Below are 24,998 nucleotides of genomic sequence, written 5' to 3' on the forward strand. Positions count from 1 at the left end.
GCTTGATCCAGAAACTACAGTCAGTTAAAGGGACAGTTCACCCAGAAATGAAAATTCTGTCATCATTTACTCACTCTCAAGTTGTTCCAAACCTGTGTGAGTCTTTCTTCTGTTGAACCAATGTTCTTCAAAATATCTTCTTTTGTGTTTAACAGAAGTAAGAAATTCATACTGGTTTGGAATAACATGAGGGTGGGTGATGACAAAATTTTCAGTTTTTGGTGAAAATTCCTTTAAATAATTCTGAATCCATCACTGCACACTAGAGCATAGAACTTAAACGAATAGTTCAGTACAAGTTAAATAGACAGTTCACTCAAAAATGTAAATTCTGTCATCATTTACTCACCCTCATCTCGTTCCAAACCTGCAGGCCTATGACTTTTTTTTTCACAAAAGAAGATATTTTAGATGGCATGTTACAACATTGAACTCATTGACTTTCACTGTATGGACAAAAAACAGCACAGAGATATTTTTCAAAATAGTCATACAGGTTTGGAATGACATGAGGGTGAGTAAATGATGACAGAATTAGCATTTTTGAGTGAACTGTCTCTTTAAATTGTATTGAACCTGGAACATTATTTTAACGAGATTGCTACAAGTGCTCCATAAGTCATATTGAGCTTCCTAAATAACTAGAAATGCAATAAAAACATATTTCCTTATGGAAACCTTGTGCATTTAGGTCATGACCTAAATATTTTGATTTCCTAAAAAAGTCTTTGGCCAGAGGGTTATAAAGTCTGTGAGGTAGAGCAGCGGCAAAGAAGCTGTCAAGGCCGACTCACAGCGGGAGTTTAGACTAGGCTCAAACTAGAGACGTCCAAAAGAAATATACAGACGTGGATAGTTCGCTGTGCTTTTTATATAGTCTGTGTCTACAGTCAGTCTGAGCAGACTGAACTGAACTGCTGACGCAGCTTCTAATATGCCAGTCTCTTCTAGACTTATTTTTTAATGAGATGTCCTTGTTCACAGAGGCAGCAACTGCTGTCCACCTGCCTCCAGCAATTGGGCTCTGATTACTCTATTAGATGTGTCTCAGTCAAATCATGATGCTTCTTTGTCTTTGGAAATTATAATCTGAGTTTTGTTATAATTTAGAGAAGTTTTCAGATAATTAAAATATATATAAAATTTAAGTGACTTTTTCAGATGTGTGCCTCTTAAGGGATAAAATCCAGTTTTCCACTGCACATTAATTGAGGGGTCTGGCGTCTTATTCCTCCCCACAGCATTGCATAATGTTTTTTTTACAGGCAACAGAGGAGCTGTTAAGAAATAGGAAGTTTTCCCCAAATCCAAATGTTCAGCATGTTCCACCGTTATTAGCTTGTCTTTGTGTATTAGGTAAGAGATTGGTACAAACACAGTCTCTCTGTGAAACTGTCTTGAGAAACTCTGGACTCAAGTGCTCTTCTTCTCTACTTCTCCGGGACCCTAATGAGTCATAATGACCCACTAAATTAAACACAACCTCTCAAACATGTATTGAGATAATCAGATTTGTGAACACTGTGCGTGTGTGTGTGTGTGTGTGTGTGTGTGTGTGTGTGTGTGTGTCATTCAGTATTTCCAGCCACAATTGAGCATAAAGACAAGTTTAGCTCACAGTACTGCCATCTGTGTAGTTTGTTGTACCTTTCAGTAGATATTTTACTTTTTGACCACTTTGAATTAAGCTTCTTCATAACTGTTTCTCTGACTCAATGAGACCATGCCGTTTCTCTTCAGCTGCGATGTTTTAATGGTTCTGACGTATGTCCATGTGCAAAAGACTATAAATTCATAGAATTAATTGGAAAAATATACAAAATGCCATACTTTTCCATTAAACATGTTATAAACACTAGGCTGTAACAGTTTTTTTTCTCCCCTTCTTGCTTTAAACCTGATCTGTCTGTTGTTGGCAGAACTTGGCACCATCACTTAGGTTTGGCAAACATTAAATGTTAGCAATTGGGACATTGTGAGTGGAAAATCTGACTGCTTTTGTCCTCCTTAAATGATGCCATTGTGATTTTATTAAATTTGATTTTGACTCGTGGCAAACACTGGCAAAAGTCTCAACTGGTCCAGCCAGCTGGAAAACAATACTAGAAGCAGAGCTCCTCAAAAACACATAAAAAGATATGCATCACCTAATAAATGATAGGCGTTCAGAGATACACATCTAATGTATCATGGGGAGATTTTACCATTTAGATATTTATTTATTTATTACTGTTGTTTTTATAATATAATATAATATAATATAATATAATATAATATCAAATGTAATGTAATATTAAATGCAATATAATATAATTCATAAGTTAATTTACTATTTTATTATAAAACGGACAAAAAAAACCGTCAGACTCATTAATAATAATAATAATAATGTTTTTGATATTTATTAGAAAATATAAATTAATACAGTATAAAAATATAATATACAGTTAATACAAAATATAATAAATTAATAAACAATTAAATATTAATTTATTCTAAAACAACAAATATCAAATACTTTATTATTATTATTATTTTAAAATATCAAAAACATCATAATACATTTATTTTATAGTTATTTATTGTTGTTATTTATTTATTATTGTTGTATATTAACATTTGTTATAACTTTATCAATTCTAAGCTTTTTTCTAAGCAAACTCAAACATTGATGACTTTGTGTCAGTTCCTTGACTGCACTTGTTTGCGCTAACGACCTCTCAAATCACATCACTTCACATCACTTCTTTCAGATGCGAGTGCTTCAGATTGTTTGTACAGTGGTAAAGGTCAAGGTCTGACCTGACGTCTACAGGCTGTCAGGTGCCTCCTTACTGAATAAAGCAAGCTGCCCTTGCTTGCCAAAAGATAGTGGATTTTGTGGATGAAGCCTGTTGGATGGGGATGAGAGAGCTCGCTGAGAATAGATCTGTGGCCCCAGTGCGCAGCGAGTGGTCTGGAATCCCAGCCTGCCCCTGTGGATCGGGCCAGGGAGATTCTGTACATGACTGGAGGATCACCCACACAGCTGCCAGAACCACACACACACACACACACACACACTAGTACACTTCGCCACCTACTTAGAGCCCTGAGGAGCACACCTAACACACATGTGCAGACACACACATATGTGGCATCTCACCCGTTCACATGTGATCTCATATACATCTGTCTGAATGACTAAATGTTCTTTCGTTCAGACCATTGTTTCCTTTTAAACAAGAGGTTAATCATGTCTTTATTTAATACATTATCTAAAACCTATTCCACGTACTTTGCCCTGAACTTCCTGTGACTGGCCCCGTTCTATTTCTGTTTATCCAATGTGTAACGCTGGACAGGCATTTGGATGAGAGCACAGTAATACCTCTGAGATCAAAGCGGTTTGTGGTATGACGCTAACATGGCGTAATTTATAGATTCGGTCTGTGTCAGTTGCGCCGTTCCGCTCCGCTAAAATCACACACGCACTTTGGTACTCTCAGAGGGCAACGATGTCAGCACGTCCTCGTAACCTCAGATTTATGTTTAAAGTCAACTAGCTTCTCCTCATTCCCTGGCCCGGCCTTCGCACTATTGTTGTGTGATGTATGTGATTAAGTTTTTGTCATTTAAAGCTATCTGAACATGGATGGAAACACTAAATATTTGGTGTAAAGCACGGCTTTAATTGGTGATGTGTCTTTGGGGAAATTAGTGGCTGAATGTGATAGAGACGGAGAACAGACCCTTAGTACACTGGAGCACGGCGTGCTCAGACAGCTGGAGCCGTCTCTCATCTCTGCACCTGCTCTGTTCTCCCTTGTGTCCTCCCTCAGAGAGAAAGAAAAAGAGAGAGATAGAAACCACCAGCACCTGCTGTGTGAAAAATATGACAGATAAAGAAGCCTGAGTTGAAAAAAATAAAATATTTAAAATATCATAAAAAAAAATTTTTTAAATATATATATTTGCATTTTATAACTTATTTCTTAATTAATTAATGTAAACTATGACAAAGAGGTCTGCACTGACTTAAATTATTTAATATATATTCATTATTATACATATATAGTCTATATTTTTTATTTAATTAATATATAATAATAATAATTTATTAAGTAATATTTAATTAAATTGAAAAGAAAACATTTTGTCCCAGGCTCTGACAACAAGAAGGGTTGAACTGAAAGGTCTGAGAAGATAGATAGACCCTTTTCACAAACTTTGAGGATGTGTTTCAATGGCCATCAGAATCGTAAATCCTGCAAAGTTTTTAATATTTTTTTTTATTTAAACATTTTACTTTCTTCTCTCTTCTGACTGCCATTATCAATCTCTGTCTATATTTTCTTCTTTTTGAAAATCATGAAAATTCTTCTTTTGCTGTTTGAGCTAATGGAAATGTAAAAAATATATTTGATGTGGTCTCCTGTTCACCACTATAGAAGTTTACCCAACTATGACGACTTCCACTTCTGCGAAACCCCGAAATGTGAAAAGATAATTTCACAAGAATTAATGCATCCATACATGAACTACCGCTGGTACTTTTAGAAAAGATTTAGTTGATGTTAACTAGTTTGACCTGATATTTTCTATCTTTCGTTCAGAGTTACTGGAGACAAAAACCATACGGCCGTTCAGTTTCTCCTTCAACACCAGCGACTACAGAATCCTGCATATGGACCAAGACCAAGGCCGGCTCTACCTGGGCAGCCGTGAATATCTGGTCTCTCTAGACATGCAAAATGTCAATAAAGAACCCCTTATTGTAAGACGCTATACAGTTATTTTAATTATTTTCTTATAATGATTGAGTTAATTTAAGTATTCCAATTGTATGGTAGTTCAGTGGTACCTTTTTTAATGATTATGGTATAGTATTTTAAATAGCATAGTATTTTAAGGTTTGTGTGTTTTCAGATTCACTGGCCAGCAACAGCACAAAGAAAAGGGGAGTGTAAATTAACTGGCAAAGGTGGACAGGTACACTTTTACAGTCTGTTTTTATTTAGTATTGAATCATTTTGACAAAGAAAAAGATTCACTGCTAAAATGCATTGTTTTTCCTCATTTGTGTGTGTTCTCAGGGAGAGTGTGCTAACTTTGTGCGTCTGATTGAGCCGTGGAACAGGACTCACCTGTACAACTGCGGCACAGGAGCTTATAAACCCATCTGCACCTTCATCAACAGAGGCTGGAGAGCTGAGGTACACACATAATATTTACAGTACAGCCGTAATGTTCAGCAGTAACAAAGATGGTCAATACAAAAACACTTTTTAGATATTTTGTTTGATGCATTTTTTAAAAGATTTTGTATAATTTGGTTAAAATTTCATCTTTTTTACACATATAAAAACTGTGACGATTAGCTCTGCAGTACAGACACTTTTGTACTAATAAGTTGTGTGTGTGATTGTGCAGGAATACCTGTTCCGGCTGGTTACTGGTTATGTGGACTCTGGAAAAGGAAAGTCTCCTTACGATCCCCGCCAGGAGAACGCAGCAGCTTTGATAAGTGAGACTCTCTCTTTCTCCTGCTCTCTTGTTTCTCTCATAGTAAAAGCATGTAGTCAAGCTCCAAAAAGCACAAATGCGATTTTGAAGCCATTATTTCAGTCTTCGGTGTCATATGATCCTTCAGAAATCATTCTAATATCTAATTTGCTGCCTGAGAAACAGTATTTTATTATTATCAATGCTGAAAACATTTGTGCTGCTTAATGTTTTTGTGGAAACTATGATATTTTTTCAGGATTCTTTGATTAATAGAAAGTTCAACAGGACAGCATTTATTTTTTGTAACAATATGTCTTTTTTGTGTGTCAATTTTATGCATCCTTGCTGAATAAAAGTATCAATTTCTTTCAAAGAAATAATCTTTGTAGAGTAAAACTTGTGCAGTTGTTTAAATCTATAAAATCAAAGGTTTTAGTACCTGATTTAGAAATGGAAATTTCCTTCAGACATATTTATGAAGTTATTTTACTTAACCAGTGACCTTGATCGACTGGAGTCCTGGAAATTCCTTGGTCAAAAGTGTGGGAACTATTCTGTTAAGCACTTTGTTGTATGAGAGTCTTCAAGCAGTATAAATGGGCCAGTAGTATAAATTTAGCCAGTCTTCATCCATCATGATCTCTTTCTCTCCACATTACACTCATTCTACCCTCTTCAGATGGGAACCTGTATGCTGGAGTACATGTGGACTTTATGGGTACAGATCCAGCCATCTTCAGAACCTTGGGAGACCGTCCCGCTGTCAGAACCGAGCAGTATGATTCCCGATGGTTGAATGGTATGATATAAGCAGAGGAGTGAAGTGATTAAAATGAAAAGACAGACCTGTGACAAATATTATCCTTTTTATCTCTTTACAAATCCCTTTATCTCTCCATCAGAGCCTGTGTTTATAAAAATCCAGAAGATTCCAGACAGTGCAGAGAAGAATGATGATAAGCTTTACTTCTTCTTTCGGGAGAAGAGTTTAGATGCTTCGGGGGGCAGCGCTCCGAGCGTCCTCGCGAGAGTAGGCCGAGTCTGTCTGGTGAGAAAATCCAGATGCTAGACACAAGACTTGACTTAATAATCAACTTTTAAGCATGATGATTTTTGTCATGCAAATCATTATGCAAATCAGATGAACCCATGGTTTGTTTAAAGTCTAATATTTTTTTTTTTCTGTTTGTGTGCTTTCCCTTTTAGAATGATGATGGAGGTCAGAGGTCATTGGTGAATAAGTGGACAACGTTCCTCAAAGCACGACTGGTCTGTTCTGTGATTGGTGCAGATGGTGTTGAGACTTACTTTGATGAACCGAGTATGGCATATGTTTTTCTCTTCAACATGATCATAACATGTTCTTAATCTGTCTCTGATGCCTGATGTCTGTTTGTTTTGAAGGAGATGTTTTCATCCAAAGGACCCATGATGAACGGAACCCCATTGTGTATGCTGTGTTCTCCACAGCTGGGTGAGAAAACCTCTCATACACAGATCTAAAATCTAAACATTTTGTAGTCAGAAAGATATTAATACTTTATTCAGCAAGGACACATTAAATTGAACAAAAGTGAAAAGTAAAGGGATTTATAATGTTACAAAAAAAGTATATTTCAAACAAATGCTGTTCTTTTGAACTTTCTATTCATCCAAGAATCCTGGAAAAAAGAAACATGGTTTCCACAAAAATATTAAGCAGCACAACCGTTTTCAACATTAATAATAATACTAATAATATTTCCTGAGCACCAAATAAGCATATTAAAATGATTTCTGAAGACTGGAGTAATGTCTGCTAAAAAAATGTTAATGATTTACTGTATTTTCAATCAAATAAATATAGCCTTGGTAGGCATGAGACACTTTTTCCATAACACAATTAAAAAAATCTTCCCAAACCCAAAATAAGAATTCTTTCATTACATACTGGCCTTCAACCATTCCAAACACTTTTGACTTAATTTCATAAAAGAATATATTTAGCTTTTTCCCCTCAAAAAATTAACTTTAAATTTTCCCATTTAATGTATAGAAATTAATATAATATGGAATATTACCCTTGGATATCATATGGAAAACTTAGTTCAAAAGGCAAATAAAATTACTTCTCTGCTACTTTTCTGTCTCTTCAGAGCTTGACGGTCACATGTTTGTTTTGTTTTATGGAAAAGAGCCGTTGACAATAAATATTATTACTAAAATAAGCAAAATCAATAAAATGAGCATGTTCAAAATAAACAGTGAAAAAATTAGTTTTAATATATCTAACTGATTATTTAGCTTTGAAATCCCTGGGTTGAGTGTAACATCTCTATTCCATTCAGATCAGTGTTTATATTGATTGTCTTTTGTTAAATTAGTTATGATGCCATTGCGGTTTCTCTGTTTTTCTCTCTAGCTCTGTGTTTAAAGGCTCTGCCGTGTGTGTGTACTCAATGGCAGACATCAGAAATGTCTTCAATGGACCCTTCTCTCACAAACATGGCCACAACTACCAGTGGACACCTTATACTGGCAAAATTCCTTACCCTCGCCCAGGGACTGTGAGTATTGCTTATGAAATCCAGTTTGGTACCTTATTAATTATTTGTTGATATCTCATTCTATTTAGCTCTTTCTGCATATTTTTACTGCTTAGTGTCCTGGAGGAACCTTCACCCCTGATCTCCACACCACTAAAGCCTTCTCTGACGAGGCTGTAAACTTTGTACGCGCCCATCCGCTGATGTATCAACCTATATATCCAATACACAAGCGCCCACTGGTGGTCAGGACTGGAGTTGACTACCGTTTCACCACTATTGCTGTGGATCTGGTGGATGCTGTGGATGGAAGATACGAGGTGCTCTTCCTGGGCACAGGTTAGACATTTCTGATCATATCAGATTCTTTCTAATTAGTTACATGCAGGATGATTTCTACCTGAAGTTGCATGAGAAGGTGCAGCATTGCACCATGAACCACCTAATTTGTACAGCTTATAAAACATGGCCAATCTGATCTGGTATCTGGTTTACTCATGATTCACCTTGAACTTTAGATCGTGGCACAGTCCAGAAGGTGATTGTCTTACCAAAAGACATCAGCACAACAGAAGAGCTCATTTTGGAAGAGGTTGAGGTTTTTAAGGTACAAAAGTACAGATTTCTGCTGAGTTTTTGCTATTGGGTAGGAATTACCCTAAAATACCATAATGCGTTTTTAAGGGTACAGATTTCTGCTGAGTTTTTGCTATTGGGTAGGAATTACCCTAAAATACCATAATGCATGATTTTGAATGTTTTGAAATTTCTCCCTCTATTTTGTTCAGACTCCAGCTGCTGTCAAAACTCTGAAGATTTCTTCTAAAAGGGTAAATATAGTTATAGTAAAATCATTATTTGAGTATCATTTGATATATATTATAGTTAATTTTGAATTAGATTTTATTTTTATATATTATATTTTGTAAATTGTTGTCCTTTTTCTTAGCCTTTTATTAGGTATTTTAATATATTTATATTATATTATTTTATATATTTGAAATATTACTATATTTTTTACTTATGCAAATAATTTGCATAAGTTGCCTGGAGCCTTGTTATACATTGTAAAATTGCATTTTAACTCAAAATTGAACAATTAAAAAGTAAAAAATTATGTTTTTATTTTCTTCCCTTCCCAAAAGGCAGTAACATATTTTATTGCTTTTCCACGACATTCTAATTTATTGAGATGCACCTGTATGCTTTTTCACTATGAATTATAAGATGATTTGTTCTTTTTCACTTTCAAAAACTTTTATACTTCAAAGGGATAGTTCACCCAAAAATGAAAATTCTGTCATTAATTACTCACTCTCATGTCATTCCAAACCCATCCCAGAAACGTATTAAGAACATTGTTAAAATAGCCCATGTGACATCAGTGGTTCAACCTTAATTTTATGAACCTACAAGAATACTTTTTGTGTGCAAAGAAAACAAAAATAATGACTTTATTCAACAACACCACACGCATGTATGGTGGTACTCTTGTGAACGTGGGTTGAAGACAGACACGGAAGAGAAGAAATTGTTGTTATTTTTGTTTTCTTTGCACAAAAAAAGTATTCTTGTAGCTTTACAAAAATTACGGTTGAACCACTGATGTCACATGGACTATTTTAATGATGTTCTCACTACCTTTCTGGGCCTTGAACGTGTAAGTTGCATTGCTGTCTATGCAGGGTCAGAAAGCTCTCCGATTTCATCAAAAATATCTTGATTTGTGTTGACATTTGACATGAAACGTCCCATTAGATTTATTGTTGTATAGTGTATATTAGGAAACTTGCTGTTAAGCCATTAAGTGGATTAATATTACAATTTTGAAAGTCTTTTGCCATTAAAATTAGAAATTTATTACAGTGCACTCTCATGTCATTGTTGAACTTGTATGACTTTCTTTCTTCAGTGGAAGTTTGAAAAATCTCTCCGGGGTTTTTTGTCATTATAATGAAAGTGCTGTTTAGAACTCCTATTGACTTTCATTGTATGGACAAAAGCAGTTGAAACATGCTTCGAAATTCATCTTTTGTGTTTTGTATCATTCATTTAGAAGGCTTAAATGACTCCTTTTCCTTTTCAGCTCAGTCGAGACAAAGATGTCTTGAAGACCGGTCATGGCATCCTGCTGAAATCTCTCACCCAATTGGATGCCGGCCTTTACCACTGCCTGGCAACTGAGAACAACTTCAAACACACCGTGGCACGCATCTCCCTACGGATCCTGGACCGGGAGATCGTGGACGCGCTGACCGAGTCGGACGTCCCGATCGAACCAGAGCACCACCACCACCATTCCCATCACCACCCTCCACCGCCGCCCCCTCCCCTTCAGACCAACCCACCTGCTCTCCAGCTCCACCCACAGCCTGAAGTGCGTCTCATCAACCAGTACTGCCAGTCCTACAGGCAGCAGATACAAAGCAAGCCACACAAAGCCAAACGCAACAACCGCAGGCACACGGGAGAACAGGAAGGGGAGGAGCTACATGTGAGCAGTGAATGGAACAGCAATGGTTGACCATGTCCCGTCCATGTGCCCCATCATTATGTCCTTCTTCTAGGCAAACTCAGTCCATTTAATAAAATGATTCATTAGATGTATCAGACTGTGTCTGAACTAGATTGATTTTCGTTTGATGCACTTAGCTCCCCTAACTAATCTAAATCTGGCTGTGATGTGCTCACTTCCATAGCTAGCATGAAACCACACAGTTTTCGAAATGAATTCCTTAAAACGTCCAGCCACACCAGCAAAACTACTGCTGTTTTATGTTAAACATAAGCTATTCCATTCTAATATTCAGTACACCAATGACTGCAGTGTAAATACTGTCAGAAACGTTTGGAAACATGTACGTTGTAGAGGCTTCAAAAGGTGTTTGGGGTGAAATCGAAAGATTGCTGATTCAGTCAGTCGTCTCTAAACCCCCACACCATAAAATACAGTTGTGGAAGGAATGTTTTGGAGCATTTGAAGATTACTACAATTATAGCACAATATATCTTGCCATCATTTTGACCACTAAAGCTTTTACTTTTCTTGGCATTTGCAATTTTTTTATAGCGTTTTCTGTAGTAAAGTCCTTGCAAGAACAGGTCAATTTGTATGGACAACTAGAAGTGACAAATAAAATGAAAATGAATATAATATTAAAATATTCGTTTAAAATTAAAATTAATATAATAATTTAAACATTAAAATGGAAATAAATCGTTTTAGAAATTATAAATCAATCATTTATTTCTATCATTTTTACTTTTAAGTGTCACTTCTAGTCCTCCATATATTTGAGCTTTAATTTGAGTCTTTTTTTTTTTTTTTTTTTTTTTTTTTTTAATCCCCTTGGGGCGGTTAATTCAGATTTCCCTTGGGGCAGTTAATTCAGACTTTCGTAGTGCTTCACATATACAACACTTAACACACACATACAATCTTGATCCATAACAGAAATTTGAAATCTTTGAACTGTAAAACAAGTTTCTATCAAAAGTGATATTTCAGTATTATTCATGTTTATCGTTTCAGAAAAAAAAACTACAGATAGATTGAGAATTTAAAATAATTGCAATAGCAATATTGGACATTAGATTAAAAATACATTTAAAAAAAGTTTTACATTTCAAATATGTGGATTGTAAAACAAAATATTTATCTAATACTAAAAATATTATATATTTTCTCTCTTTTTTTTTTTTTTTGTAATGGAACAAGCAGTTCTTTGCAACACGATTGGATCATTGCCCTGGAAATTTAAATGTTTTATTAGGACAAGACTGTGGACCAAAATGACAAATATAAAAGTTGTTTATAGGGATTATGCATCGGAATTTCTCCTGTGTGATCAATGCAACCAGACGTAGATAGATATTAATGTGAAAAGCCCTGATATGCACTTCACAAGTCAGTTATTGTCTTTTGTCGTCTTGTAAAACAAATGCTTGTCCCCAACTACTATCTTCCCTGATTTGAACTACTGTATATAGATACAGTTTTTCAGTCTGGTCTCTTCTGTCTTTGACTCTGTACTCTGATGATAGTCAGACCACTAAAAACATTCTCTCTCTCAATCCATCGAATTGAAACATTTTGTATTCCACGGTTTGTCAATGGTGATATGTGGTCATGTTTTTTGCTCGTGTATGAACACAGTATCTGTGCTTTTGTGTTGTGTGACAATGACACATGTACATAGAAAATTTATGTATTTGACTAGTCACTGGTCAGGATTAAAAACTAACCTCCTCTCTTTCCTCATCTTTCACGTGACCTTCTGTCTTTCTCTTTTTCGCTCTCTCTCTCACCCACACCATACAACATATTTATTGTGAGAGTGTACATATTCATTGTGTTGTGGTCTTTGGTGGTGGGACAGGGCTGGTTTTGATGGAAAATGTCATTGTATGTATTGTTTATTAACAGGACCAGGACACATAGAGAGATGCTGAGGAGAAAGAGGTAGATGTCTTTGAAGAAACTATAATCAATTAACCTGTAGACACATATATTTTAACATTTGAAACATTTAAATTAGCCTTGGGATTCTCAAGAAAACAATATGGGCAAAAATAAATTATTTTTATCAGTTGGCATGAAATATTTCATATTTGCAGTGTTTTAAGCCAGAAATGTCTACCTCTTCAAGCACTTTCTATGGAATATCACTTGACACCAAACTAAAGGACAAAAGCAAGGGGAATGTGTTGTGTAATTTTCTTCTGAGAACATATACGTTGACTAGCCCACAAATGTCATTTTTTGAAAGGATAAGAGACTGTTTCTCTTCATTGGATGTTGGAGGAATATTTATGACTGTGTTTAAAAAGCGCTCAAAGAAACGCTCTGTGGTTTTAACCCAAGACATGTTATCTGGTCTTGAAGGGTGGAGAACATATTCTAGAGTCCAAACCACATTTATTTCCTCTCCACAGAGATGTTATTGTGCAGAATGACATCCGACACAACTTCTCTGAAGAACTTTAATGCCACATAGACTTTCTTTGTCCTGTTGTGTCTTTCCTTTGGTGTTGGTTGTTGAGCAAAACAGAAACTTCCTAAATATGGTTGCTTCCTAAATACTTCCTCTTTGTATTTACCAATGTTTGTGTAGGTTCATGTTAATGTGATTGTTTGTTTGTGATAAATATTATTTTATTATCATGGTATTCTGGGATTTGGGAGTCCTAATAGGTGTTTTTTAAAGCAATAACAATAAACTGCTGTTTTTGTTTTTATCTGTGTATTTATTTATTTATTGTTCTAACTCACTGAACAACTGACATCTATCTATATCAAAAAGTATCATAAATACTTATTAATTAGATTATTTTAATACTCTTTGTAAACTTTTTTGTTAGTTCTACATTTGTCCTGTAGGGGGAGGTCCTGTGCAGCCAACAGATATACAGAACATTGTACACGGCTTCAGAAAAATAGATGTATTATCTCGACAAGAATAACATCACTGGGTTTGTAGTTAAAAGAGACAGATTTTGAATAAGACAGTTGTTGAGTCAAAAGTATGTGCACATAGAAGGAAATATCCAACATAAAGCTGTGGTTAAACTTGGCAGTCCTATGTTTGGATGAAATCTAACACCACTCCTGGTTTGGCTCAACTAAAGTTCCTTCTTCCTACATGAACTTACACTGAACTACTGCTGAGCTACTGAAGTGAAAGCTGGAGATGAAAACAGACCAGTCTTTGAAACAAGGCTGAGACACTGCAAAACACACTTGAAATCTACTCATTGTCAACGTTAGGGTTTTATTGCTTTATTGGATTTACAGAAGATCTTCAGATCATTCAGTGCAACTTTAATCTGGAATAACCTGACGATTTCATGCCTATTGCTAAAATGATTTCCAATGAGCATCAGCTTTATGAGCTCATTTTTATGAATTGGTGGATGGCACAAGTTTGTGAACCAAGAGCAGAGAGAAGCATTATTCATCCCATTCATCTTCTTCATCTTCATCACCCCCATCATCTTCTTCATCTCCTGAAGAAAGACAGAGAAAAAAGTTTGTGTTTGTTTGCATCTAATTATACAACGATTATGCAGATAGCTACTAAACCGTGCACGTCAAATAAATAAAAGTCTGCTTTTATAAAGTTAAAAGACAACCGCCTTTTCGATAGCGTGCCTTTATATGCAAGCAGCAACTTGAAAATACATTTTAATGGACTCTTTTCTGTTTATTGTGTTTTGTCTTGAGAGTTTCTTTTTTTGTGCGTAGAACAACCAACCAATCATAAAACAAAACAGCGCTCGTTTCATTAAATATTCATTAGCTTTGCGCAATAGCAGAAATGTTAACGCCTGCGCTGCGCGGCACTTCGTTTTAGCGTTTGAGAGAAAGTAACGTGTCAAAAAGTAACATAAAACCCGTTAATATAAGTGAAGAAAAAAACGTATATTTTTACATGGATGGTCCAGGACAAACTGGAATAGACTGTCAGGAAAAATGTAAGTCAAACTGATGCCCAACAAGGAGACCAGCCGCTATTTGAAACAGCTCGAGTGCATGCTGTGTTCCTCCAGTCAATTAAACACCGAAAATATGCAAATAAGAACATTAAGACGCGATTTACAAATGTGAAATATGGAAAAAGATAACTTAGGCTCTTGTTAACCCATGTTTTGAATGACCCGTGGTTGTGAAAATAATAGATTTATTAAATGAGTTACCTGAGGAATGGATAACTTTACTCCTTTTCTGCATCACCATCATCAGAGCTCCCACAATTCCCCCTGAGGATTCATCTTGAGCTGGAGGATTAGGGTCCGGGGATTCAGACACCTGACATAAAAACCACGAAACAATGGTTATACCCAACAAAGCACTGTAAAATACCCATTTACACCAAGATATATATATATATATTTTTTTTAGTGAAGTGATGTGTGGCCCATAATTGGAATTTGTGCTCTGCATTTAACCCATCCAAGTGCATACACACAGTAGTGAACACACACACACTGTGAACACACACACCTGATATAAAAACCACGAAACAATGGTTATACCCAACAAAGCACAGTAAAATACCCATTTACACCAAGATATATATATATATATTTTTTTAGTGAAGTGATGTGTGGCCCATAGTTGGAATTTGTGCTCTGCATTTAACCCATCCAAGTGCATACACACATTAGTGAACACAAACCCAATGAAACGGTGCCCGGGGAGCAGTTGGAGGTTTGGTGCCTTGCTCAAGGGTCTCACCTCAGTCGTGGTATTTAGGGTGGAAGAGAGCGCTGTACATCCACCCCTCACCACCTACAATTCCTGCCAGACCTGAGACTTGAACCCGCAACCTTCGGGTTACAAGTCCAACTCTCTAACCATTAGATATATATACAGATATGTAAAATGATAACGATAAAGATAAATATAACTAGGCCTATGCACGATAACGTAAAAAAATAGGCTAGTTCTGAAAGTGATTGCACTGGTATTGTTCCTCTGTATCGCTATCATTATAGCTGTGATGCTGACTTCCCTATTCTCAATGAATTATAATGATTATTATCACGTTATCGTTACTATGAACAGCCCTTAATACTTATAGAAACGGCTGAACAAAATGCATTGCATCTGCATCTCACGTACATTCTTTAGCACACGTCCACGGCGAATTTCCTCCATTAAGGTTCCTCGTCCTCCACCACCAGAGGGAGGAGGAGGTGGTGCTGAGCTGCCAAGACTACTGGGGATGTTACTGGCTGAAGAAGGCGGCGGCGGTGGGGGAGGAGGTGGGGGCGGAGGTGGAGGAGGTGCACCGCCACCTATAGGTGGAGGAGGTGGCTTGTGACTGTGGCTGGGGGGTGGTGGTGGCGGGAGAGAAGATAGCATAGGGGGTGGAGGCCCAGAACGCCCTCCAGGTGGTGCAGGTGGCGGTGGACCGCGATGCGGGGGTACAGGGCTGCGTGAAGGTGGTGCAGGACGTCCAGGTGGACCTGGGACTGGGGGACACCCGCCGCGAGGTGGAGGAGGTGCAGGGGCAGAACGAGGACCATCTGGGCAACAAGCATAATTAAAGTCAAATGAAACTGAAAAAAAAAAAAGAACCTGGACTTGGTTCTATTGATTGGTTGTTGATTGGATGGAGACAGATCTGAATGTGAGTTTGTGGTCGATTGTGAGAAAGGGGCGGGGTTTATGCAGACAAAATGATTGGAGAAGTCCGGCATATGTCAGCAGAGAAGTCTGTCTTTTTCATCGGAAGATCAAGTCATGACATTTTGAAAAAAATGATGAGCTCAAAATTAAAAATAATTAAATAAAGTATGCATAGATTAATCGCTTACAATAAGATAAAAAAGATGCATTTAGAAAATAGATCTGAATTTTCATGTCATGCTGACATTAAGGATCTTATCAAGGTGAAATGATCCAAATCAAACGTCCAAATATTCCACACAGAATTTATTACATTTTGATTTTTGAATGAGCTCACCCTGTTTCCTCATTTCCTCTTTTACTGCGTCCAGGCCTCCAGATTGCTCGATGAAGTCATAGATGATCTTAGATGTTTCTTTGTCTGCAAGCTGGGCATCACTGATACCAGCACTGTTGAACAGTTTCTTCAGGTCAGGGTCAAGATTGTTGGTCTAGAGGGGCCAAAGTCAGTGTTCATATATACAGGTTTGTTACTTTTTACCTTTATCATTTCAATTAGAATAAGCATTGAGTATCAGTTTATGTGACGAAATATGCTTTTATGCAGTTTGTAAGGAAAAAGGACATTTCTTACATCAAAACCAGAGTTTGGATCCCACCCAACATGAGTGACATGTCTGAAGAGGAATGAGAGGCAGCATCACGTCAAACAAATTAAACAAAACACAAGGTGAGTGTCCAACTTATGGGAAAATTCTCTTACTTGAATCCACTAGGAGCTCCGATATCTGCCTTAGTGAGCTTTGGGCCTTTCTTCTTTCCCTTTTTGTCCTTTTTGCCTATGGAGAGTGAGGCTGGTGCGGGGGTCAGCACTGGGGTGGAGCGGTACCTTGATGCCACAATATCTGGGTTCTGGATGTCCACCGTGGCCATTACATTTGGTTGTGAAACTGGACCTGGTTATTGGACATATATAGGGTAAACACTTGCATTTATCAATGAGTTAGACCATGTGATCTCTGCAAGATACGTTAAAGTTAAGGACATTTCACCCAAAAATGAACTTTTTTCTTCTGCTGAACACAAAATACGGAGTTTTGGAGAACAAACATTGTCTAAAACAACTTTGGACACCATTGAATTTCATTACATAAGAAAAAAACACTGGGACATTTTTCAAAATATCTTCTTTTGCTTTCCACAGAAGAAAGAAAGTCATAAAGGTTTGGAGGTGAGGGTGAGTAATGATGACAGAATTGACATGAAGTGCATGAAGTGTTTAAAAGTGACTCACCATTTGTTGGAGGGGTTTGTGGTAGTGCCCGGTTTTCTGTTAATAAAAATAAAACCAGCCTTAAAATGCTAATCTAACAGTTAATACTAAGTGTATGTTTAACCTTGTGCACACATACCTTCAGACGGAGCATGCTGTTTTTTTTCTAAATATGCATATATATATATAAAAAAGGCACAAAGAGATACTGATGAAATATGAGGATTTATGGGTAATGAGCCTAGCAAAAATTTATATAAAATATGAATGAGAATGACAGTAACTGACCCTGATGATTGGATCTCTGATTAATCTTTTCCACAGTCATGTTTCTGAAAAATTCAGCTTCTGTCTCACTGGCAAAGTTCAAACCTACTTGACAGTCCTGAGACACAAGTGCATTCAAATATATTAGATCTCTCAGATTGTGAGATTTTGAGTTTCCAGTGAAAACTTGCGTTTTACACAGCGTTGAGTTTTGGCTTGCATTGAGATTTTTAAAGGGCCTGTACCCACATCAGCTGCAAAAGTGTGGAAGAATCTCATTGGACAGCAATATGTCATCTGATTATACAGCTCTTGCTCCCAAACCATTTTGCCTTCCTGAAAATAAATAAATAAATAAAATGAACATGCACGAATATTATTTCTACCACCGTATGACTTCATGAGCTGAGTTGAGTTGCTGTGAATCATAACTCAAAGCAGAAAGTGTATCTTTATTTCATTTCAGCCTGCTTAGCCACAGGTCAAGCTTGGTCATGCTAACAGGAGTCAGTATAAATCCATTTATCATCCTGGGCTAATATATAATCTCAGAGAACATCTTTATCTGCAAAGATGCTAGATGCATAAACATTCTGCATAACAATTCTGATGAATTAAAGATCAGTTATGATAATTTTTTGCACTACAGATTAGAATCTGCATTTCTAACCTTTATGTCATAGAGCCGGATGTAGTATGAACGTTTAGGATTGTCCTTAACGAAACACACAACTCCTGTATGTTGGAGACTCCATTGGGTCGGACTGTGAGGAAGAGCCATGTACAACTGAACAACCGCTGTGGCCATGGTCTGCACACACACACACAAACACAATAAACTGACATAAAAGTGCATTAATAAAAGATTAATGAGTGAAGTATTACAACAAAAGCTAAAGCAAAGACATCAGCATCCTCTACAACAACAGGAAGTGGCCTCAAATAGCATTTCCTCTCACTCTCCAGTTAAACTTTGCCGTTACATACATCATTTGTCACTGCAGCAGACAGGTTAACAGTGTTGTGAAATGTATATATATATATAATATATATATACTTTTTTATAATGTAAGTTTTCCTAGGTGGAGCTAATTGCAAAACTTTGGCTTTTACAGCATGTTCTGTAACAGGTTGTTTTGTATGCATTCTCTTCATCTTTTTCATTCCGCACACAGACAACGAAACAGCTTGAAAAGCTGAGTCTCCCTTTGACCTTTAACTGACATCAACAGTAACAGCTCCAATCTCATCTGTGACTTCCGCACCATGTCTGTCCTTTCAGGAGTTTCTGTTTTATATCTGATTGATTTATATCCCCAAAACATCCTCTGTGGGACAGAATGTCCATCCGTGATTGGCTTTCTAATCAAAGTGACTTCACTCACCACGCATCTCCTTCCCAGCAGCTCTAGCAGGCGTTCATTCTCCTGGCTGCTAAGGAGAGAACTGTGCACGATCTCGTGCCCCTTGGCTTTTCCTCTGCTCATCTCTCCTTGATGTAATGGACACTCAGATTTTGGGACTCCACGCCTGGGGCCCTTGCTTAGCCCACAGTACCTGCCTGAAGCCTTTTTAGAACAGGCGAATGGTTCGAAGGAACTGTTGCTTCCGTGTTCTGTAATCTGATGTAAATGCAGCACAGCAAAAGAGAACAGGAAGAACAAAACCACTGCGCAGATCTGCTCTCAGAATGTCGTGGACAGGACGTGTTCCTTCGCTCACATAAAGAAAGGAGGAGTGCCTTGTACATCCTCCTTCACTCATATATTCAACATTTTCTTACATGTTAAAGAAAAAAGATAATAGGAAAAATAAGTAAAGGAATGAACAATAAGAAGTCAGATAGAGTGCTTTCATATGTCATAAGGGATTCAATGAATAGACATTATAAATGTCATTGTCCTCAAAGGGGTACACAAAAAATAAATACATACATGTTGCACTTTTTAATACTGACCACACAATTTTTATTGAAAACGGCAAGTATGACAAAGTCAAAGGCCAGTTCAGTAAACCAACAAACAAATGTAAAAGCAGTCAAAAAAGGCACTTGTTCAACTGCCAACTCTCTTTGGTGCATTTGTTTTTACATTGGAACTGTCGATCTTTAACCTCATACAATTTTGGGCCTGTTTTCTAATTAACTAACAAACACAGAGTCATTGAAACAATGTATTTATTTCCCCTAAAACAGAATAAATAGGCATTGCAGGACAGTGGGAACTTGAAGAGGAGGGGGATTGCCATTCTTTAATGGTATTAGCAATGGTCTGATACTGTGAGGGGGTGTGCATTGAGATCACTTTCAAGCGTTGCATTGTCTCACAGTCTACAGGGGACCAGGAGGAAAAGATGTCATTTAATGACATGCAAAGTCATTGTTGATTTTGTTGTGTAAGAGTTTTCGGCAATTGTTGGTGCTTTTTCATGAGTAAAAATTTCAGTGGGGTCTAAAATATTTTGTGTTTCCTATTTAATAGTTTTTCCTTTACAAACAGCCTATACAATCACTTTTCCATCAATTCCTAACTTAATTAAAATAATTAGAGATGGGTTGGACAATTCATGACACATTATACTGTTGTTAGATTGACAGATCATTGAGAATATGGCATGAATCACTGTATTCACAGGTTAGGCTTTGTTTGCATCATTATATGCATCACAGCAATGTAATTAAGCACCTTAACCATAGTTATTCACCTGTTCCTCACAATAGGTGGCATTCCACCCCACTGCACCACAAAATACTGCAACTGTATGTACCTCACATTTGTTTGACATAATATCCAACAGAAAGAAAAAAAAAACCTGAAACGGTGTAAAGCTGATTGTCTGTGTTCAGTTGTAGTGCAGTTTATATCACACAATATTTCAGGACCAGTTTTCAATTGAAATACTTTTTTTTTTTCTGGTAAATTTCACAAATTCATTAATTTCATTCTCGGATATAACAGACACTGACATATTCAGTTCAGGTCTGCAGCCATTCTGAGATTATGTTGAATTTTCTTATCATGAGCAACATTTTTTAATGAACAAATTGAAGCAGGAAAATATATTTCAATTTCCCTAGTATTGCACTCTGGGACTATGGCTTTCATTTGATGAGGACAACAGAACAGATGATATGTGACAAACTTGATTGTTTCCTGGTATCCATCAGACAAAACAAACCTCTCCAGTTGTTTATTTTGGTTTCTGCTGTATCTTTTAGCATTATTTTAAAGCTATTTAGACTTCCATCTCCAACACAAGCATCCTTTATCGTTACGAGGCCCGTTTGTAGAAACAGCCTCAAATTGGCATGACATTTCTGTGTCCCCAGAAATCCTCCACCATGAAACATCATAGGATTTTTATCCATTTTTATTTTAAAGATGGCAGGACATCAGTCCTTTCCTTACTCAGTGGGAAAACAGAGGTCAGTTGGGTCCAGCCTAAGTGATGTTTTGGTTTCTCTCAGGTTCAGGAGAGGGTTAGTGATGTTCCTCTAAGAAGGCTTTTTGGACCCTTACAGTATAGTGTTTGAAGATCAGTGACCTCCTCCACTTCGATTCTCTCCGTAGACCCAATCCAGTGTGATGAACGTCATGCTCATGCTCATAAAGATGAAGCCCAGAGCAGTGAAGCAGGCAGCCTGAAACACAAGAGCAGGAGCTTTTAATGACTACCAACATCTGACTAACAGGTAACCATAATAAAATTGCATTCTCTTTTGATTGATTTGAACCTTATTTTCATTCAAATTGTAGAGAAAGTTTAAGACATGCCTGAATTTTTGGTCTTGAGTTCATTGGTTCGCTGGAAACAATACGGATGTAAAAAAGACCTGGGAGAATGAAGATCAAGCTCGGAGCAGAGGTTGCACCTATGAAATTAACAAAAAATGAATGACACTTCTAAGCTGAAGGTGTGGTCACATTAGTGAAATTTGGGCAAAAAAGATCCATTTGCTAACTGTCAATATAGTGTCAGTAGTCAAAGAGATGTAGGTAGCACAGCGTACACAGAAGTCACTTTCAGTCATTTAGTCATTTATCATGCTTATTAGATTTTCTTGCAACTAAACTAAAACTACAGTAATGTTCTTCCACTGCATTGCAAGCACTGGTATTTTCTTTAAGTGCATTTCTACAATTTTCATTATTTACTCACCAATGATGCCGAAAATGTCACGAATGTTGGGCACACAAATGACAAGCAGGTTGACTACGAAAAGGAGACACAATGCAATAGAGATGTGACGCACCCAGTGGAAGGGCTTATCAGGGAATAGAAGCTGAAGGAGGGCTCTACGAATCTGAAAACACAATATGACAAAGAAATTGAAATAATTTAAACATCTGCCCTGCATTCAAACATTGTTTACTGAGTCTTTCAACATTTAAGGGACACTCCACCCAAAAAAAAAAAAAAAAAAAGTAAACACCAGTTAAGTAACATTTGAAACTTCTTAAACTGTAAACCATTGTTTCCGGCCAACTGTCTTACACGGGTTCATGAGGTCACGCTTGATGTAAGCATGACCACATTGTGATTTAAGCACATTGTGTGAAAGTGCTGACATAGTGCTTTACCAAGCTCTCATGAACCAAGCATATGACAGTTGGCTGGAAGTGCTGGATTATAGTCCAAAAAGTTGAAAATGTTAGTATTTGTCTCACACATTCCTATCATTTCTCTTCAGAAAACATTGATTTATCAACTTTGGTCATATAGATTGCTATCATGTTCGGTTTGTGTGGTTTTTGAAGCATACACTTGCAGTATATGCACTCGAAAAAATGTATGTTCATCTGAAGAAAGACAGTCATCTGGGACCGCATAAGTGCGAGTATCATTTTTGTGTGGAGTATCCCTTTACATTTTGACAGTATGTTACAACATGGTTTTGTCTTTTCAGAAATATTAACCAGGAAAGCTAGTTGGACATCACCATGTAACTCTGTCAATAAAGAGTCTCATTACCGGGAAGAGCACAACAGGAACAGTCAGAGTCACGGCCACCAGCACGGCCACACGCACACACAGGATGAGCGTGTCCAGAGGATCCACCTTGCTGTAGGTGTGTAGAAGTTCTGCCTCTGTGTTTACTGAGAGATTAATATATATTGAGATTAACTATTATTTCTAGGCTGTGCTTAAATTACACACACAAGTAAACAGATACAGGTCCCAAAACTTGTTTATTTTGAAACAACTATGGCAGAGACAAATGTGAGTCTAGTCTATAGCCAGACAGCATCAGTGATGCCTCGCTTGCAGCATTAGACAAAAGGTTTAATTTATAATCCAGAGTGCTTACAATAAAAGGTGAGGTAGCCAAAGATGGCAGTGAGCAGATACATGACAAACATCCCCAGGATGGACACGTTGGCAATGGCCTGCATGCGTCTTTTTGTGGGACTAGAAGTATCAAAACAACAATCATAAAAGGAGATTTATTTTTGACGCATGTCTCTCTTTTTGCAACAAAATAATAGAGAATCTTCCTTTTAAACACCCAATGTCTTGATACAGTTTAAAAGTTTTAAAACCAAAGTTTTGAATGGTAGTGTATATTATAAGTGTCTGTCAAAAGAAATACAAACTGTTTTTTACACCACCATTATTATTAGTGGTCATGAATATTTTCATAGTGAGCGTGTGTTTTCTGAACGTACTTGCGCAGCTCTGTGTAGATCGGCAGCACCTCAGGGTGGCATACAAAAGCGAAGGCCAAGATAGGAACCGTGTAGGCTGTCTGCAAAACAACCAGAGTAACTGAAATTACACAAGGCCGTTCCCGATCTCACACAGTGAGGCGGTCTCACACCTGTGTCATCATACTGAAATTAGTAGTTGCTTGGTAACTTTATTTCCATCGACGTACTAAGCATTTCCTGTCTGTTTCTGTCTGACCTGGTGTGGAGGTCATAAAGAGTTAAACATGGTACTTAGAAATGGACTTCCTGAATAGATTCTTGCAATGATAAGGACAGTTCCTGACCTGCTGGTTGATAGTGAAGTATTTGGCTTCACATTCACCATCAATAGATATGTTTTCAGCAGTGTGGTTGGTGAAACCATCAAAAGGACAAGGGATGTTGAACTTCTTATAGATGACCTAGGGAACACAAACGTGAAGTTAAAACGACAAACAGGAGATGACGAAAGCCAAAAATGAGACAAGGAGAAAGAGAGCCAGAAATATCGAAGAGTGTAAAAGAGTTTATAAGAGAAGTAGCAATGTTTTGAGTAATCTTTTGATCTTTCACAAAAAGCCCACACACAGACCACAGCATTAAGTGAACTTACTGAGATCAGGAAGAAAACCATACATGTCAGAGAGAAGCCACTGGTGTAACCCAAGTACCCTGCAACAAAAAACAGGCAATATTCCACAAAATGTTCATATTATACTATATTATCACCCAGCTCTATTCTGCTAATATGGGACTATAAGGCATGAAGATACGTTAAGATACTGTAAACATGTATACAGCGCTATACAAATCAATTTGACTTGACTTGGTTCTGTCATCAGTTCACTGTGGTTATTTCAGTTCGTTTATGGTTACAAATCAGTGCTTTCAACAGAAATCATTTACCACATTTACAGATCTGTAGATTTAAAATCTGAAAATTTTCCAATTAGTCCAAAACCTGCCACAAAATGTTCTTTAGAACATCAATAAATCACACTGGATTCTACTTTAGGATTCTACATAAAAAGCAACGGATCCTTTTAAATGTGTTTATGAGCAAAGTAGATTGTGAGAGGACAATATTATGGACATTGGCAATGTGACAAGCAAATAGAAAGGATGAGAAAAGGATGGATTCACAACAAACACAGAGCAGAATGGCTTACCAAGTTGTCTCATCAGGGCAAGGGGCAAGATGATTAAAATGGACACAATGATGATCAAATAGTTGCCATTCAGGAACCACTCACTTCAAAAGAGGAGAGAATAAGTTAAAGTGAAAAACCAGCCAACTCACGTTCTGCAAGGAACTTAGCAAATGTTTGTGTATTTCAACAACAGTTGGGGGATTTGGATTGCTCTGAGGCTGGAATGTTCCAGCGGTTACCTTGGATGACCCAAAAAATGTTATCTAATTCTTGGCTAGATTAAATTAGACTCATTAGGAGAACACGGGGATAAGCAGATGATTGGGTTACACTTTACTTGAAGGGGTGTGCATAAGACTGACATGACACCTTCATAATCATGACATGACACCTACATAATCATGACATGACACGTGTCATGAATATGAAGTTTTTTTTATGCATGTTTATGACAACTGTCATTAAGTGTCATTC

The 24,998-nt window shown here is 37.1% G+C and overlaps 3 protein-coding genes across 6 annotated transcripts in view; 1 reads left to right on the top strand and 2 right to left on the bottom strand.

Moving 5' to 3' along the window:
* LOC107667995 (semaphorin-3F-like) overlaps positions 1–11,138 on the top strand; it is a 43,087-nt gene extending 31,949 nt beyond the window's left edge. The window contains exons 3-15 of the mRNA XM_016459726.1: positions 4,596–4,756; positions 4,909–4,971; positions 5,076–5,195; positions 5,413–5,506; positions 6,167–6,286; positions 6,390–6,535; positions 6,694–6,808; positions 6,892–6,961; positions 7,889–8,033; positions 8,129–8,351; positions 8,531–8,619; positions 8,801–8,842; positions 10,099–11,138. Of these exons, the coding sequence (XP_016315212.1) occupies positions 4,596–4,756; positions 4,909–4,971; positions 5,076–5,195; positions 5,413–5,506; positions 6,167–6,286; positions 6,390–6,535; positions 6,694–6,808; positions 6,892–6,961; positions 7,889–8,033; positions 8,129–8,351; positions 8,531–8,619; positions 8,801–8,842; positions 10,099–10,536 (1,826 nt within the window). The 3' untranslated portion in view covers positions 10,537–11,138. The remainder of the gene's footprint in view (positions 1–4,595; positions 4,757–4,908; positions 4,972–5,075; positions 5,196–5,412; positions 5,507–6,166; positions 6,287–6,389; positions 6,536–6,693; positions 6,809–6,891; positions 6,962–7,888; positions 8,034–8,128; positions 8,352–8,530; positions 8,620–8,800; positions 8,843–10,098) is intronic.
* Positions 11,139–13,769: 2,631 nt separating this feature from the next.
* wasb (WASP actin nucleation promoting factor b) lies at positions 13,770–19,361 on the bottom strand. 2 transcript variants are annotated; one of them, XM_016459819.1, is made up of 12 exons: positions 19,072–19,361; positions 18,357–18,497; positions 17,936–18,022; positions 17,708–17,804; positions 17,559–17,585; positions 17,441–17,476; positions 16,910–17,102; positions 16,781–16,823; positions 16,484–16,637; positions 15,637–16,040; positions 14,709–14,820; positions 13,770–14,018 (listed from the first exon to the last, which is right to left on the bottom strand). In XM_016459819.1, exons 1-12 carry the CDS (start codon positions 19,171–19,173, stop codon positions 13,963–13,965), a joined length of 1,452 nt encoding a protein of 483 aa, XP_016315305.1. In that variant the 5' UTR covers positions 19,174–19,361; the 3' UTR covers positions 13,770–13,962. The 2 variants fall into 2 exon arrangements, with proteins under 2 accessions (XP_016315305.1, XP_016315304.1); XM_016459818.1 differs by having other exon boundaries at positions 15,637–16,043; positions 19,072–19,359.
* A 275-nt stretch (positions 19,362–19,636) lies between these two features.
* slc38a5b (solute carrier family 38 member 5b) overlaps positions 19,637–24,998 on the bottom strand; it is a 19,714-nt gene continuing 14,352 nt past the window's right edge. For all 3 annotated transcript variants that reach the window (XM_016459820.1, XM_016459822.1, XM_016459821.1), the window contains exons 8-16: positions 24,543–24,625; positions 23,987–24,045; positions 23,679–23,795; positions 23,353–23,432; positions 22,995–23,095; positions 22,658–22,782; positions 21,845–21,989; positions 21,460–21,557; positions 19,637–21,326 (exon numbers count right to left, since the gene is read on the bottom strand). In XM_016459820.1, coding sequence (XP_016315306.1) covers positions 21,222–21,326; positions 21,460–21,557; positions 21,845–21,989; positions 22,658–22,782; positions 22,995–23,095; positions 23,353–23,432; positions 23,679–23,795; positions 23,987–24,045; positions 24,543–24,625 — 913 coding nt within the window. In that variant the 3' untranslated portion in view covers positions 19,637–21,221. The remainder of the gene's footprint in view (positions 21,327–21,459; positions 21,558–21,844; positions 21,990–22,657; positions 22,783–22,994; positions 23,096–23,352; positions 23,433–23,678; positions 23,796–23,986; positions 24,046–24,542; positions 24,626–24,998) is intronic.

The sequence above is a fragment of the Sinocyclocheilus anshuiensis genome, unplaced genomic scaffold (assembly GCF_001515605.1).
Source record: "Sinocyclocheilus anshuiensis isolate Anshui unplaced genomic scaffold, SAMN03320099.WGS_v1.1 scaffold1024, whole genome shotgun sequence".
NCBI lineage: Eukaryota > Metazoa > Chordata > Actinopteri > Cypriniformes > Cyprinidae > Sinocyclocheilus > Sinocyclocheilus anshuiensis.